The 18,368-nt window shown below is 44.2% G+C and overlaps 1 protein-coding gene across 2 annotated transcripts in view; it reads right to left on the bottom strand.

The window, feature by feature from the left end:
- The window catches only part of LOC117359534 (hexokinase-1), a 118,170-nt gene that overhangs the window by 10,654 nt on the left and 89,148 nt on the right, over window positions 1–18,368 (bottom strand). For both annotated transcript variants that reach the window (XM_033942488.1, XM_033942489.1), the window contains 3 exons: window positions 16,824–16,919; window positions 14,909–15,008; window positions 356–539 (listed from right to left, as the gene is read on the bottom strand). In XM_033942488.1, coding sequence (XP_033798379.1) covers window positions 356–539; window positions 14,909–15,008; window positions 16,824–16,919 — 380 coding nt within the window. The remainder of the gene's footprint in view (window positions 1–355; window positions 540–14,908; window positions 15,009–16,823; window positions 16,920–18,368) is intronic.

The raw sequence follows: 18,368 nt of genomic DNA, 5'->3' as shown, positions 1-18,368 counted from the left end.
ACTAACGCCAGATCAAATTGCCGCGCGTGCTAGACCTTAACGCCAGCATTGATCTGGCGTTAGTTCTAGCACGCGTGGCAATTTAGCGCATGCTATTCTGCGCGTTAAGGCCCTACCGCACCTTTGTAAAAGGAGCCCCAAATCCCATAAAAACATTTACAGGACAGTAAGGCTTCAGCAGCAAATAGCATTAGCACATAAAGGCATTAACAAATAATTGTGTGAATTTAGCTCTATATCCTGTACTTATTTGCCAGTGTCAGTGTCTCTCAATTACAATCTCAAGTCAACAAATATATTTCAGGAACAGTTTCTTATTAGGTTTCCATCTGTTCATTATTACATTAGGACTTGCCTTTGCTTCCCAGAATTTAATGACAACTCATCAACAGCCTTGTCATAAACTGTCCTAATCTCATCTAGGCATCCATTGTCTCCAAACGCGCCCCATTCCATGTTGACACACATTCTCCCTTTGTCGCCTTCGACCATCTCAATATTCTTTGTTTCTTCCATGTAGCATGCATTGCTGCCAGTTCCTGTTGCAAAAGAATGCATCATTTACATTAGATCATCTTTATTAAAATGTACAGTGATAGCAAGAAAAGAACACAACCAATGGTACACTTTCATACAATATACAGTAGACTCTCAGTTAACCGGCACCCATGGGGATTGATAGAGGCCGGATAAATGTAGTTTCTGGTTGCTTGACATTTACTATTAAAAATAGGCCTAACTAATACTATACACTATACTATGCCATATCATAAACTGTTCCAGACAAACTACCGGACATGTGCAGTGTTCTCCCCAGGGCCTTTTAGCCGGGCGCTCCGCCCGGCTAATTTAGATGACGGCCCGGCGAATCCTGCTGCTACCGCCGATGCTCCTTCCCAGGCTGACTCGCCGCCGAAAATTTTGTTTGATGCCTGCCTTTTTTTTTTTTTTGCCAGCATGCTTTTACTTGCTTCGTGCCTTCCTCATTGCTGGGTCCTGCCTACTTTCTGTTTTTGCGAAGGCAGGACCCAGCAGTGAGGAAGGCCCGAAGCAAGTAAAAGCAACAAGTTGAAAGCTTCCCTCCGGGGCTCTATTGTGTGTGTGCCGGCTTCTCTTCTCTTCCCTCCCCCTCTCCCCCACAGGACGCAACTTCCGGTTTTGGAGGGAAGAGAAGGGAAGCTTACAACTTGCTGCTTTTACTTGCTTCGGGCCTTCCTCGCTGCCGGATCCTGCCTTCGCGGAAACAGAAAGTAGGCAGGATCTGGCAACGAGGAAGGCCCGAAGCAAGTAAAAGCAGCAAGTGTAGTGGTATACCATTTGAGAAAAACAAACGCACAGAAATCGGACCCGATTCTGCTTGCTCTTTTAAAGCTCCGCTCCAAGCAACCTTGGTGCCTATTGTGGAAGATAAAGTGGTCAGCCAGGAAGAATGAAATCAAGAAAGTTCAAGTTTAGTCAAGCTGTGATTTGAACTTTATAGGCATTTGTTTTTCATCCTTTAACTGGCAGGCAGAAGGATGCTCCATTTATTAATCTTGCAAAGTCTGATACAGGAAAAGCTAGAAGTGCATCAGGATTTAAGGAGCTTGGGGTGTGCAAATCCACTTAATGCAGAAATTACAGTAAAACGAAATCCCTTTTCTATTTCACTGCAGCTCTATGAGATTTTTTGAGCTAATGTTCTTTTGCACTTAGCTAAAGTCAAATGATGGATAGTAATAGGTTTATTTCATTTAAGCTAAGGGAAAACAATATTTTTTCTGAGTATCCTTTAAATAATGGTTCACAAATTAATTCAGCCTGTTTTAAGGCTGGGTTTTGTTTTTCACATTATTGCTTCTGTTTTTATAATCCTTAAAAAATAAGGGGCAATTCTCCAAGTGGGTTCTTCCTCGTAGGCACCCTGAGACTGTACAGGGAATGCCTATTCTATAGCAGTGAATGGGCTCCCAAGTTCCATTACAGAATGGTAGCATATAGCCTTAGATTCAGGCGCCTTACAGTTACAGCAGTCATAGAGCTGAGTAACTAAGCATGTCCAGTTGTGGCAAGAGCTTGTGTAACTAATAATATGTATAACATGAAAACAAGCCCATTCCCTACCCCCACATGTCTGTTTGTGCAGCATAGCACTTAAACTGTATGTGCTGTTATAGAAAAGTGCTTAAAGTGTGAATGTGCATAAGTGCATATTCGCAGGCACTTAGTTTTATAGTTTACGGTTTATTCTATCGATGTACCACTTTTCAATCCAATACAAAACCAAGGAAAAAGAACTCCAAAAATTATAGGAAAATGGACATGTACATGGTGTCGGGAAAAAGAAAATGGGACCCCCAATATTTTCCCAAATAACCCCAAAACAAATGTACTATTATTAAAAAAAATATTCCTATTATTAATAGGTGTTACTGAAATTTACTATAAAAACTGGATGATCCTTGTTTTCAAAATGACGTCATTCAGGAAGTGACCATTAAGATCTGTTTTATCAAAATGGCATTTAATGAAGAAGTTGCAATTAAATTTTTGCAACAAAATAAGACATACGGCCAAGAGGGAAATTCTATAAACAGCATCCTGATTGTAGACGGCGGTTTGGCGTCCTACCACTGTCTAAACAGGCAATCGGGACGCAGGTTAAAAAAAAAAACACCCCAAGACAGGTAGCCTACAGTTTAGGCATTTTCACAAGCCTAGGGAGGCAAGCAGGGCCGCTTAAGCTTGCCCAAGGCTAGGCTTAGGCGTGGTTTCATCCAGAAGTGGCCTTAGGTAAGCTTAGTCTGTCTTAGGCATCTCCCTAGTGCTGCAATAGGCACCTGAAATATAGGCTTCCCTTCTCTTACTCTCCTCCCCCCATGGGACGTAACTTCCGGTTTCGGAGGGAAGAAAAGGGAAGCCGGCACGCACACGTTAGAGCCCCAGAGAGAAGCTTACAACTTGCTGCTTTCACTTGCTTCGGGCCTTTCTCGCTGCCGGGTCCTGCCTTCGCGGAAACAGAAAGTAGGCAGGACCCGGCAACGAGGAAGGCCCGAAGCAAGTAAAAGCAGCAAGTTGTAAGCTTCCCTCCGTCGCTGACCTATGGAAGATAGGTCAGTGATGGAGGGAAGCTTACAACTTGCCTAACGACTCTGCCGACGGGTGTGTGAGCTGGGAGGGATGGGAAGAGAAATGCTGCTGCTGCACCGAATGGGGGAGGGGGAAGAGAAATGTTCTGCTGCTGCACCCATTTTTGGGGGGAAGGGGGAAGAGAAAAGCTGGTGCACCCAATTGGGGGGGTAAGAGAAAAGCTGCTGCTGCTGCTGCACCCAATTGGGGAGGGGAAGAGAAGTGCTGCTGCACCCAATTGAGGAAGGGGGAGGGAAAGAGAAGTGCTGGCATCTCTATCTCCTTCCCTTCTCTCCCCCATGCCCTGGCATCTCCCTCCTCCCCCTCCCCCATATGTGCTGACATCTCTCTCCCCCCCCTCCATGGTCTGGTAGCTCCTTTCCTTTCCCTCCCATGGTCTTGGCATCTCTTGCCTCTCCTCTCCCTTCCCTGATCTTCCTTCTCCCCTCTCTCTCCCCAAATGGGTGCTGCTGCAGCAGCACTTCTCCTCCTCCTCCCCAATTGGGTGCTGCTGCAGCAGCACCCATTTGGGGAGAGAGAGGGGAGAAGGAAGATCAGGGAAGGGAGAGGAGAGGCAAGAGATGCCAAGACCATGGGAGGGAAAGGAAAGGAGCTACCAGACCATGGAGGGGGGGGAGAGAGATGTCAGCACATATGGGGGAGGGGGAGGAGGGAGATGCCAGGGCATGGGGGAGAGAAGGGAAGGAGATAGAGATGCCAGACCATGGGGTGGAGTGGGAAGGAAGGAAGGAGAAGAGAGAGATGCCAGAGCATAGGGGAGGGGGTGAAGCTGAAATTAATCATGTACAATGGAGAGAAAGGGCAAAGGATATACAGTTTATTGAAGGGGCATAGAAAGAGGGAAGATGCCATATGGAATAGAGAGAGGGCGGACACTGGATGGAAAGGGCAGGGAGGGTGGACAGTGGATGGAAGGGGTAGAGAGAGAAGGAGGGCAGAGGCTGGGTGGAAGGGGCAAAGAGAGGACAGATGTTGCATGGAAGGAAGCGAGGACAAACACTGAATAGAAAGAAGAGAGTGAAGAGAAGATGATTAAAGCAGAAACGACAAAAGATAGAAAATTTTTTTTGTTGTTGCTTTACGTAGAATCAAGTAGTATTGTAACTGTATTGATTAAAGTTTATAAATAAGAAATGGAAATAAGGCAAATAACCCCTTTCCTCAGGTCAGGACAGGATACCATAAGAACATAAGAAGTTGCCTCCGCTGAGGCAGACTAGAGGTCCATCTCGCCCAGCGGTCCGCTCCCGCGGTGGCCCAACAGGCCCATTGCCTGAGCAGTGGTCCCTGACTATCCCTATGACCTACCTCTACTCCTATCTGTACCCCTCAATTCCTTTATCCTCTAGGAACCTATCCAAACCTTCTTTGAAGCCTTGTAACGTGCTCCGGCCTATCACAGCCTCTGGAAGCACGTTCCATGTATCCACCACCCTCTGGATGAAAAAGAACTTCCTGGCGTTTGTTCTAAACCTGTCCCCTTTTAATTTCTCTGAGTGCCCCCTTGTACTTGTGATTCCTCATAATCTGAAAAATCTGTCCCTGTCTACCTTTTCTATACCCTTCAGGATCTTTAAGGTTTCTATCATGTCTCCTCTAAGTCTCCGCTTTTCCAGGGAGAACAGCCCCAGCTTTTTCAGTCTGTCAGTATATGAGAGGTTTTCCATACCCTTTATCAGTTTAGTTGCTCTTCTCTGGACTCCCTCAAGTACCGCCATGTCCTTCTTGAGGTACGGCGACCAGTACTGGACACAGTATTCCAGATGCGGGCGCACCATTGCATGATACAATGGCAGGATGACTTCCTTCGTCCTGGTCGTGATACCCTTCTTAATGATACCCAACATTTTGTTTGCTTTTCTTGAGGCTGTGGCACACTGTGCCGACGCCTTCAAAGTTGTGTCTACCATCACTCCCAGGTCTCTTTCGAGGTTACTTACCCCTAGCAGTGATCCCCCCATTTTGTAGCTGAACATCGGGTTCTTTTTCCCTACATGCATGACCTTGCATTTCCCTACGTTAAAGCTCATTTGCCACTTTTTGGCCCATTCTTCTAGTGTCGTTAGGTCCCTTTGCAGATCTTCGCAGTCTTCCGTGGTTTCAACCCTGCTGTAGAGTTTGGTGTCATCCGCAAATTTAATAACCTCACATTTTGTTCCCGCCTCCAGGTCGTTAATAAAAATATTGAACAGAAGCGGTCCCAGCACCGACCCCTGCGGAACTCCGCTCGTGACCCATTTCCAATCTGAGTAATGGCCCTTTACTCCAACCCTCTGTTTCCTGTCTGCCAGCCAGTTTTTGATCCATCGGTGGACCCCTTGCACCCCGTGGTTCCATAGCTTCCTTAGCAGTCGTTCGTGCGGTACCTTGTCGAAGGCTTTTTGGAAGTCAAGGTAAATGATGTCAATGGATTCCCCTTTATCCACCTGGCTGTTTACCCCCTCAAAGAAGTACAATAAGTTTGTGAGGCATGACCTACCCTTGCAGAAGCCGTGCTGACTCGACTTTAGCTGTCCATTGTTTTCTATGTGTTCACAGATGCTGTCCTTAATCAGTGCTTCCATCATCTTTCCCGGGACCGAGGTCAAGCTCACCGGCCTGTAGTTTCCCGGGTCACCCCTTGAACCCTTCTTGAAGATGGGCGTGACATTTGCTATTTTCCAGTCCTCCGGGATCTCTCCAGTTTTTAAGGATAGGTTACATATTTGACGAAGTGGCTCTGCTATTTCGTTCCTTAGTTCCTTGAGTACCCTTGGGTGAATGCCGTCCGGACCTGGCGATTTGTCGCTCTTTAGTCTGTCTATCTGCCTGAGGACATCCTCTTGGCTTACCTCTAGTTGGACCAGCTTTTCATCCCGATCCCCATTTACGATCTCCTCGGGTTCCAGAATATTGGATGTGTCCTCCCTCGTGAAGACTGACGTGAAGAACTTATTCAACTTGTCAGCTATCTCTTTTTCCTCCTTTATCACTCCCTTTTTGTCTCCATCATCCAATGGCCCCACTTCCTCCCTTGCCGGTTGCTTCCCCTTCACGTACCTGAAGAACGATTTGAAGTTTGTTGCTTCCCCCGCCAGTCTCTCCTCATATTCTCTTTTAGCTTTCCTAACCACACGGTGACACTCCCTTTGGTGTTCTTTGTGCTCCTTTTGGTTATCCTTTGTTTGGTCCTTTTTCCATTTTTTGAACGATGCTTTCTTGTCACTTATCGCCTTTTTCACTGCATTTGCTATCCACACTGGGTTTTTTGCTCAATTTTTTTTGCACCCCTTCCTGAACCTGGGGACATACAGGTTCTGTGCCTCGTGCACCGTGCTCTTGAGTAGGGACCAGGCTTTTTCTAAGGACTCCATCTTCCTTGCGTTGCCATTGAGTTTCTTTCCCACCATTTTCCTCATGCCATCATAATTTCCTTTTTTGAAGTTGAGTGCTGTCGCTGTGGTTCTTTTCACCTTTGATGATCCAAGTTCTAGCCTGCACTGGATCATGTTGCGATCGCTGTTTCCTAGGGGTCCTAGCACCGCCACCTCCTTTGCAGGTCCCCCTAGCCCGTTGAGGATTAGGTCAAGAGTGGCATCTCCCCGTGTTGGTTCCGTGACCAGCTGTTCCATGAAACAGTCCCTCGTGGTTTCCAGGAATTTGGTCTCCCTCATGCAGTTTGAGTGTCCAATACTCCAGTCTATCCCAGGGTAGTTGAAATCCCCCATCACCATCACACTTCCGCTTTTGCATACCTGCCTCAGTTCAGCCTCCAGGTCCTGGTTGAGTGCTTCCAGTTGTCCAGGTGGGCGATAGTACAGACCCAATTTTTTGTCTGCTCCAGTTCCTCCCGGTAGCTTAACCCATAGTGATTCCAAGCCGTCCGCCCTTACTGTTGTTTCCATCCTGGTTGAAGGTATGGAGTTCTTTATATATAGCGCTATCCCTCCACCCTTCTTGTGTGTGCCCAAATGGTCTGGAATTTCCTCTCCGACGTTAGAATTGACGTCAGAGGTGAAGTCTTGTGAGTCCAGTGCTTGTACATGCCTGGCCTGGCTTGGGGAAGCAGCAGGGAGAAATTGGCGCGATGGCTTGGGGCGGCAGGGGGAGAAAGACAGGCAGGCAGGGAGGAGAGAGAAAGAGAGACAGAAAGAAAAGGGGAGGGCAGAAAGAAAGAAATATTAGATTTACAGTCAGAAGAAGGAAGTGCAACCAGAGACTCATGAAATCACCAGACAAAAAGGTAGGAAAAATGATTTTATTTTCAATTTAGTGATCAAAATGTGTCCGTTTTGAGAATTTATATCTGCTGTCTATATTTTGTACTATGGCCCATTTTACTAAACCACAATAGTGGTTTTTAGTGCAGGGAGCCTCTGAGCATCAAGAGCAGTGCAGGGCATTCAGCGCATCTCCCTGCGCTAAAAACCGTTATTGCAGTTTAGTAAAAAGGAAGGGGGTATATTTGTCTATTTTTTGTATAGTTGTTCCTGAGGTGACATTGCATAAAGTCATTTGCCTTGACTTCTTTGAAAACCTGCGGAATATAAATGATAATTAACATTTTCTCTGCGTAGAGTGTGCTTTGTGTTTTTTTAAATTTTATTGTTGGTAGATCATTTTGACTTGGTCATTTTAAAAGTAGCTTGCAAGCCCAAAAAGTGTGGGCACTCCTGCTGTAGAGCCATTTCTTGTATGACTGGATGAGCCATATTTATCTTTTTTTTTTAAGTTGTTTAAATTCATGCAGAAATAAATGGCTAGATTGAACCTAATGACTTCATTAACGCCTTTCCCTTTTTTAAACCTCTATACCATTTGAAAGAGGGCAAATATCTAATTATTCCCTTCTAGAATAGTATACTTCTTAAATTTAGTAAAAATATTCTGGCACAAGTGTCAAACCTTAAAAAAGGAAGTCATATTGAGCATTGGAAAACAATAATAATTACCGTATTTGCCGGCGTATAAGACGACTGGGCGTATAAGACGACCCCCCAACTTTTACAGTTAAAATATAGAGTTTGTTATATACTCGCCATATAAGACTACCCCTTCTTCCGCACACCTTCTGCACAACAAATAAAACTTAAAAGAACATCAGAATTTATTTCAACAATTTGAATTAATTCACTAAAGCTGAATAGAACAATAAACCCTTGGGTCCGTTGCCGCCTCTGAGGAAAGGGGAAGTTGCCAAAGTGAATCACTGCCCTGGTAAGTACAGAGCTGCTAGGAGAGGAGACAGCCACTGTTGAAGGCTCCCCATGATCTTACTCCTGCTGTGCCCTGCACATTCGCGACCCCCCCCCCCCCAAGCCGGCAAAAACAGCTTTGCACCGCAGGCCCAGCCGCCCAAGACGAGTTGGAGGCCCCTACCCGCCGCATCCTGCACGTGGGCAGACTCAGCACAAACGCTGCTGATGGCCCCAATCGACACGCTGACCTCCCCGCGCACGCTGACCATCTTCTCTCTGCCTGCACTTTCCCCGCGGCCCTCTTCGGCGACTCAGCAGGGGCAGCGATCAAGACAGGCTGCAAGCGTCGGGACCTTCCCTCTCTGAGTCCCGCCTATTTTGTTTCAACTTCCTGTTTCCACATAGGCGAGACTCACAGAGGGAATGACCGCCTGTCTTGATCGCCCGAGGCTGGGAGGAACAGAAGATTTCTGCAAACACCATCGGGGCAGAAAATTTAACGGGTCCATCTCGCCGGTCCTGTGCGGACCGGCAGGAATTTTCTGCAGACCGGCACCGGTCCGTGGACCGGCGGTTGAAGAACTGTGATGTAAACAGTACCCGGCGTATAAGACGACCCCCGACTTTGGGGAGGATTTTAAGGTACTGAAAAGTCGTCTTATACGCCAGCAAATACGGTAACTAATAAAAACAGTACACATTTAGGGCTCCTTTTACTAAGTTGCGATAGTGGTTTTAGCGTGTGCTTAGCACATGCAGAATTGCCACGCGCACTAGACGCTAATGCCCGCATTGAGCTGGTGTTAGTTTTCCTGCATAGCGCGGGGTTTGCGCGCGCTAAAAATGCTAGTGCACCTTAGTAAAAGAGGGGGGTTAATTTTCCCCACCACCAAATTTCCTCATCCCGCCCCACCCAGCTACTTTTTCATGCCACCCAGCTGGAAAATATTTCTGGGGAGAACACTGATGTGGTAGGCAAAGCGTGGGTGTACTCAGGTGTGGCGTGACATGTTTAAACTTAAATTTCTACCAGAAATTGATTTTATTTTCATTTTTTATTTAAAGTATTACAGAATTTCTCAAATTTTTGTTCTGGTTAATTGAGTTCTGGTTAACAGAGAGTCCCTGCATAAACGCCCCTTAACTGTGTCTGCCTAAGTAAAATTACTCACCAAGTCTTTGGGGGTTAAAGTCTTAGGGGGCTGATATTCAGCGCTATTTAATTGGCTGGGAATGATTTCCAACTGGCTAAATAGCACTAACTCCCCCTTTTATGAAGCAGCATTAGTATTTTTAATCACCAGCCATGGCAATAAAAGCTCCGATGCTCGTAGAATTCCTATGCGTGTTGGAAGGGGTTGTAAGTCAGCTAACCGCTGATATTTAGCCTGCTATCTCCCTCTGAATATCCTGGTCAGTTGTTAAGTCGTGCAACATAACCGGTCAATGCCAATATTCACTGGCTGACCAGTTAAGTCTAGCAACCAAACAGACCCTCCTAAAAAGCAGGTCTATTTCTGGTTGCTATGACTCAGCTGGCCAGTCGATGAATATCAGTTTTGTTGGCTATATCTATGGCGCCTGCACTTACACTGGAACTTCAATGCCAGTGGCTGATACGACCCCATCAGGAGCCAGGCTGCCCCATGCGGTATGAATATTTTACCAAAATGCCTCAAAGCAATTGCTTTAACCTGGCTCTTGAAAAGCTCTGACAACTGCTTCATTTTTAATTTGGAGCACTGTGGAATGCATAAATTTTAACCTTTTGAGTAACTAAAAAGCCAAAATGCATGCATTTTAAAAGGAGCAGGATTGAAGGCGAGTCAGAGGTGGCATGAACAGTTATACAGTGGTGAAATTCAGCTGTATAACTTAGACATCTAAGCAGGGCTGGGTTATAATGTTAAGCTTTTTTTCTTGTCTGCCTTTTTCATTTGTAGTTAGTTTAGGTTCTAAACTGCCGAGGTGGACCTACAGTTTGACAGGTAGACTAGTAAATTTTTGTACATGAATAACATATGTGTTATACGTGTATCAATGATGGCACTTATCCACTCACTGCCACTGAACAGACGTATTTAAAACAGGTGATTTATCCAGTTCAAATCATAAAGCCTGCCAGCTGTTTGATATTGACCCTTGTGTTCCTAAACCTAGAAAATCATGGCAGAAATAACTGTAAAGTCCATCTCATCTGCCCATTGCCCCTACTTACTGTAATATTTCCAGCTTTAGCTGTGCTTTGGCAATGCTAAGGATCCTCTGCAATTATCCCAAGCTTTATGGAATTCTTTTGCTTTTTTTCATCCCCAGCGCCCTTTCTGCAAAGAAATGCTTTATGGCACTTTTCAGTTTGGACACTTCAGCCTCATATTCTGATCCTTTGATCTACAAGTTCCTTTTCACTCACACTGAAAGGCTGAAAGCATTAAAAACAGACAACCAGAATAAAATAAATATAAGACTTGGCGCACTGGCCCAGACCAAAGACACATCTAGTCCAGTGTTCTGTTTCTAACAGGGGAGGGAAGGGATTTTATATACCACCTTTCTGCAGTACAAACAAAGTGGTTTGTGTATTATAAGCAGGTACTTTCTCTATCCCTAGTGGGTCCACAATCTATTTGGGACAATGGAGGGTTAAGTGACTTGCCCAGGGTCACAAGCAGTTGCAGTGAGAATTGAGCCCCATTCTGCAGGTTTTCAAGCCAATGCACTAACTACCAGGTCACTTGTACCTGGCAGGATCCCAAACGTTAGACAAGCTACTTACCTCCAGTACCGTTATACATCAGAAGGAGGGACTTGGAAAGAAGGTTCTGGAGCAGCCCTGCGTGCAGGAAGCTTCTAAGAGGCTGGCAGGGATACCCCTGGGGCACAAAGTGGCCAACCTAGGGGAGTCAGAGGTTTGTTTGGTTTTTTTTTTTAAACGGTTTTGACCTGCAATCGGGAGCGATGAAGGGGGATGCGAAGGAGGGGGGCTGTTGGACCCACGATAGGGAAGGAGGCTGCTAGACTCGCAAGGGGGAGGCTGCTGCTGCACCCGCGAAGGGGGGAGGGGGTTGCTTGGGCTGCTAGATCGAATGGACCTGAAGGAAAGGGAGACAGTTGCTGGCGACACCAGAAAGTATTTCTTCACAGAGAGAGTGGTTGATCATTGGAACAAGCTTCCAGTGCAGGTGATCGAGGCAGACAGCGTGCCAGACTTTAAGAATAAATGGGATACCCATGTGGGATCCCTACGAGGGTCAAGATAAGGAAATTGGGTCATTAGGGCATAGACAGGGGGTGGGTAAGCAGAGTGGGCAGACTTGATGGGCTGTAGCCCTTTTCTGACGTCATCTTCTATGTTTCTATGATCTGGTCTGGAGATTGTGGAAAGAAGGGAAACAGGTGCTGGGCCCATGTAGTGGGTGGAGTGGAGCTGGAGGGAAGCGAGAGGTGCCAGACCCACACCTGGGCACTGAAGGGAGCGGATAGAGGGGGATAGAGGGGAAGGGAGAAAGGTGTAGGATCTGCAGGGAGGAAGAGAGAGAAGGAAAGGGAAAGAGAAAAACTGAACCAAGGGGAAGAAGGAAGAGTGAGTGAAATATTGAACATAGCGGAGGTAGGGAGGAAAGAGAGAGTGTGAGAGACATATTTGTGTAAGGGAGTAAGAGAGGGGAGAAGCTGGACACAGGGAGATATACAAAAGAGGGGAGATGATGGGCATGGATGGGAACATAGGAACAAGGAGAAAAAGGGGAATGCTGCATGGGGATGGTATAAGGACACCGAGGGGTAATGCTAGACATGGGAGAGTATATATGGACACAGAGAGAAGATGGCTAGATATGGGGGAGAATAAGAACACAGAAGGAAGATTCTGGATCGGGGGGTCATAAGGATATAAAGGAGTGATCCTGTATACAGGGGGAGGGGATAATAGAATGGTGAGATGATGAAGGCAGGGAGATGAGCACAGGGGAAATACTTGAAAGTGACATATAGGAGACATAGAGAAGGGAGATGCTGAACATGGGAACAATACATACACAGAGATAGAAAATGAATGGTGAGCATGGAGAAAGAAGAAATGTCAAATGGTCAGGAGACCCTGGCAAGTGAGTTATGAGAAGACAAAAGAAAACAGAGACCAACGCCTGAGACCAACATGAATTGAAGAATAAAATGATGAGACAACAAAAGGTAGAAAAAAAATAATTTTATTTTCTATTTTCTGATTAGAATATATCAGATTTGAAATACATATCCTACTAGAGCTGGAGTTAGACATAACTGGGGACTGCAAAGCCCAGTCTGTGCTTCTTTAGCTTCCAACTGGCTTAGGGCTCTCTCTAATCAGAGGGCAGTTGTCCTAGTTGCACTCCCCTAACACTATTCCTGTCATGTGTGACTGCGGTATTCTGTTAGCATGATTTTTCTGTGTAGCATTCTATAATAATTTGGCTTATTCAGTTTTCTTGATAGTGGAGGGGATATTTGTGGAGGGAAGGTGAGACAGGGGTTTTGTTGACCTTTGCTTTGTGTTATTTGTGTTTATAAAATGACAATTGTATAGAATATTGTTTCTTTTTATACTTTAAGTTCAATATAAAATCATAACTATTTGAGGCTTTTGTGGATGGGATCAGTTGGTTTGTGGGGATGGGGTGGGTACTGAGCTTGCGGAGATGGGGTGGGGATGGGGAATTGAGCTTGTGAGGACAGGGACTGAGCTCGTTTGGACGGGGACAAACGTTTTCCTTTGTATCATTCTCTACTCTGAGCCTCCTAAACCTAGCTATGGCCTTAGTTTTTATACTTCCTGGACATGCTGTCCTGGCTTCACCCCTCCCATGTCACTTCCCCCCTGGGCGGGACTGTAAGTTTTATGGTAACTCTGACACTGTGAGGGAGTACTATCAAAGAAGAGGAGGCAGCATCCTATAGACTCTCTCACACTTCTATTATATCTCCCCTCGGCTGTTTCACTACTTGGGATCTTGCTAGGTACTTGGGACCAGGGTTGGCCACTGCTGGAAACAGGATACTGGGCTTGATGGACCTTTGATCTGGCCCAATATGACAATGCTTATGTTCTCCAAGCTGAATTGCCCTAACTTCTTTCCCTCTTTGAGAAATTCCCTAGCCCCTACTTTCCTGTTTGTCAGTTTTGATTAGATTGTAAGCTCTATCGAGCAGGGATTTTCTCTTACTTGTTTAATGTACAGTGCTGTGTATGTCTGGCAGCACTATAGAAATGATAAGTAGTAGTATTCGTTATATGAGTGTATTTCCATTCCCTTAATCATTTTGGTCACTCTTTCTGTACCTTTTCTAATTCCACTAGATCTCTTTTGCGGTGCACTGACCAGAACTCTACACAATACTCGTGGTTTGGTTGCATCACAGAGCAATACTGAGGCATTATGATATTCTGTTATATCCTTTATTATTTTCCTAATAATTTTCTAACATTCTGTTTGCTCTTTTGACTGCTACTTCAGACACAATGGAGAGTAAGGAAGGGTAAGGAATAGAAGGGGAGATGCAGAACACATCAGGGGGTGGGAGAGGGTAGGGAATGGAAGGGGAGGTGTTGGATTACAGAGGATGGGAAGGGTCTTGGAGCTGCCCAAGGAGGGTTGGGGTGGGGGAAATGACAGAAGGATACATTACTTTTATTCATATATTCTGTAAATACTGAACAGGGTTTTATGTGGATCACAATAAAACAGAACCAGCAATATCTGGTGACCTACAACGCTCAATATATAACAGATAAGATGATTAAGAATACAAAGCAGTGTATCCTCAGACATCTAAAAACATTTTTAAAAGGTAGGTTTTTAACATCTTTTAAAACTGAAAGAAATCTTGAGTAGATCTAATTTCCAAAGGAAGACCATTCCAAATCAGGTTCACCTTGGGCACTGGATACTCTTGGGCAGTCCCCCATCCCCATTTAAATTTAAAGTACTCAAGTGATATAATATAATGTGCATTTTAAGTAGAGTTAAAGTAACCTGAAGGATCCAAAAACAGAGAAGGAAACCAATTAATATGTATCAATTTAATATAAACAAATGTATGAACTGCCAACATTCATTAACTAGTAGCACAGGAAAAAAAGACTTCAGGCACCCCTTAATTGTGGTGTCTAAAACGCTGTTGCACCATCCAATCTGCGTCAGTATAGTCATAGGCCACCAAAAAAACCCTGTAAAATCACTAGACAAATAGCTAAGGCATACAAATATTGAAGAGGCACTTATCTTTGCTGTAATCTTCCATGATCCCAATAGGGACCTGTTTCACTGGCTGCTTCTTCAGGGGATCCAAAGGAGAAAACTTTAATTTAAAGAAATTACGTGGCTTCCTCTCTGCAATTTCAGCAATACACACATTTGTTTATATTAAATTGCTACGTATTAATTGGCTTCCTTCACTGTTTTTGGATCTGTGGATGTTTCATTAAGTGAAGTGAGCAGGCCTGTTTTGTGAAAAGCTAAAGTAATCTGAACCATAAACCATTAGAATGTCTAAATGCTTGTTAGAAAGGCAATTTGTTCACTCAGGCCTGCAACAGCAGCTACCAAAAGATTTATAGCACATACCCACGATGAGACCGATTTCACAGTTTGGATCTTCATATGCACACGTCATCATAGTACCGACTGTGTCATTTACCACTGCTACAACATCTAGCTCAAATTCCTAGGAAGCAAAAAGTCAAAGTTGTGGGGATTATGATCTGCAGAAATGATCACTATTTGTCTTGAATAAGTGCCTCACTATCTCATTTAAAACAGTCAGTATAAAGTAAAACTCCTATGCTAACAGCAGAATTAGCTAATATGGTAAACTTAGGGCCTATTCTATCAAACTGCGCTAGTGAGGAGAGTTGCGCTGAATCCAACGCTCATAGAGTTCCTATGAGCGTCGGGAGTAGCGCGAGCCATTCAGCGCGGCTCTCTGCACTAAAAACTGCTAGCACAGTTTGATAAAAGAGGCCCTTAGTAGCAATGAAATCTAATGTATAATGCAGTGCAATGACAAAAAAAGTTCCCTTGTGTTGTATCTCAGGTACAGGAAAAAAAATATGTTCCACTGCTGCTGAAATGCCCAGATTTTGATACAAACAATGCAGGCAAAGGCGCTGGAGTATTGCTGCTGTTAAGAACATAACAATTACCATACTGGGACAGACCGAAGGTCCATCAAGTCCAGTATCCTGTTTCCAACAGTGGCCAACCCAGGTCCCAAGTTCCCTTGGCTAAATTTGAGCTTCAGGCAGCAGTGGCTGATTTGGATCAGCAAGGGGTGCACTGAGTTCAGCACTGAGGCTTTTTTGCTGCTGCTGCCCAAAATCAGCCGCAACATGAGAAGGCCTGGCTACCTGATATAGGATAGTATCTAGAGGAGGGGTAATCAGGTATAGAAGAGGACCCCTTCCCTTACCTATGAGCACAAGCACTTGAAATCCATCCCAAACTCACAGCCCGGGGGGGCCACATGCGGCCAGCCAGGTACTATTTTGAGGCCCTCAGTATGTTTATCATAATCACAAAAGTAAAATAAAAGTTTCTTGATCATATGTGTCTTTAGCTATAAATGACAATATTATTATTAAGACTTAGCCAAAAAGAAAGATTTATAAATTATAAAGAGTTTTACCTCATGCAAAACTGTCATTTCTTTAATAATACTGCATGTCAAAAGGCTAACAATTCAATATCTCATCTGTTCACTGTCAAACAATTTGTGCATGATTTACTTAATTAAACACTTATTGTGTGGACTTTCAGATAAGTGTTTAAGTAAGTGTTTGATTAAGTAAATCATGCACAAATTGTTTGACAGTGAACAGATGAGATATTGAATTGTTAGCCTTTTGACATGCAGTAATATTAGACAACTTTTATATAATTTATTGATGACACAGCAGTACCTCTTTTTTTATTTTTCTCTGTATTGTATTTCTTTAATAAGACATTAACTATTTTTTCTGAGGCTCTCCAAATTCCTACAAATCCAAAATGTGGCCCTGCAAAGGGTTTGAGTTTGAGACCACTGCTTATAGAATATGAATGAGAGAGATTGCATACCTTAGTCCCATTGTATGCAAATCTCCCTCATGCAAAACCTGACTCATTGGTGGCTCTTGATGACTGGGAGTAAATACTAAAGAACCCAGCCTCTCCAAAATCCTCAATTTAGTTTTCTGGGAGGTTGGGAATGTCATCTTTGAAACACAATATTCAGCATTACGCTAGTGATTTTTTTTTTTTTTTTTTTAACTAAAAGAGAACTACATTTGTTTCTATCTTAAATATAATGCTATTTGGTGACAGGCCAATGTGTTTTCACAAGAATAATCTCCTAATCTTTTTTTTTCAAAGTATTGCAACCAAAATTTAAATCCTGTTCTGAGAAAGTCAATAAACAGTCCAAACTAAGGGACTGGACTGTGAAGACTGTGTAGAACTTACACAGACTTGGAATAATTGTACAAATGCTGACACAAGTTACCTCTCTTCGTTTAATTCCTTCCCTCAGTAGAAGAACAACATCTTCTCCTTCGCAGTCTGTGGCCTTGAAGCCTTTGGTCCAGGTGAGAAGCATGCCCTGAGGAAAAGGTCATTATATCTAGCATGAACCAGAGGAGTGTAGCATCCAAGGTTAATACAAATGATACAAGCCTTCCTCAATATTTGTGCTCCTTGACTCAAGGATCTGCATGCTATCAAACACTCTTGGATACTATTACAAGTACAATGGGCCCTATATTCATACCACAGGAAGCAGCCTGGCTATCTCCCGCAGTCAGTGGCAAACCTGGAAATTCAATGCCGGGCCATATTCACTGGCCAACATCGAATTTCTGGTTTTATTTTGGTTGATAGAAACATAGCTGATCAGGTCAATATTCGTTGGCTGGCCAGCCGGCTAAGTTGTAGAGGCCAAAGATAGACCTGCTATTTATACGGGCCTATTTGGCTTCTAAACTTAGCTGTTCAGCCAATAAATATTGACGCTAACTGACTATGTTGTGCGACATATTCAGTGACAGGGCTAGATGCTAAGAAATAATATTCAGTGGCCGTTTTGCGTTGAATATTAGTGTTTAGCTAGCTAAATGCTATTTAACCAGCCAGAAACAAGAAATCCCAGCTAGAACTAGTAGAGGCTGCTTCCTGGGATGGGTACATTTGTGTCCACGGTCTGCACATATTCATGAATTCCAAAAAGACCCTACCCTGCTGCCAGAATTCCCGTGAACTCCCTGACATGTCCTGAAAGTGTGGCATGTACAGAACCCAAAAGACAAGTTACTATGAGGACAAATGGAGCCAGCAATCTCAAAAGCCTTCAGTTAGCTTGAAAGTTGGCTAAGGAAAGTTGGTTAATTATTTGCTTCCTCCCACCTTCATCATTACCGATCAGCCCAATGTGATCACCATTTTTTAAATAATGGCAGCTCTGGAGTTTTTTTTTATCCAGACACTGAAACTGAAGATCTAGTATAAAATGGCTTCTGGAACTTATGAGAAAGGGATGGGATTGTGGTTACAATCCAAACAGCTTTCATATTATTTTCAGGTGCTTATTTTGTACCTGGGGCAATGGAGTGTTAAGTGATTTGCCCAGAGTCACAAAGAGCTACAGTGGCAGTCAACACCAGTTCCTCAGGTTTGCAGGCCACGACTCAAACCACTAGGCCACTCCCCTACTGTACATTGAGTATTACTGATATTCAGACTGATAAAGCTAGGACAACCTTTTTCCAGATCTAACTTAATTTGGATAGTTATCTGATTAGCAGACTAAATATCACCACTAACTGGCTAACTCCCAGCTCTGCCCTGGCATTACAGAAATAGTGTTGAAGCAATCTGTCCAGATATTCAGAGCCATTATCCAGGTTATGTTACTAAAAATGTGGATATGGACCACTGTTCCCTCTAAGCTGAGTGAGAGTCCTCTGAATGAATTACTGTCAGTGGGGAGTGGCGCTTCAAAGGAGAAATTAGGTTCTTGCCTGCTAATTTTCTTTCTTTTAGACTCCCTAGACCG

Source organism: Geotrypetes seraphini, chromosome 4, assembly GCF_902459505.1.
Source record: "Geotrypetes seraphini chromosome 4, aGeoSer1.1, whole genome shotgun sequence".
NCBI classification, from domain to species: Eukaryota; Metazoa; Chordata; class Amphibia; order Gymnophiona; family Dermophiidae; genus Geotrypetes; species Geotrypetes seraphini.
This window is presented reverse-complemented; position numbering and strand designations above follow the sequence as displayed.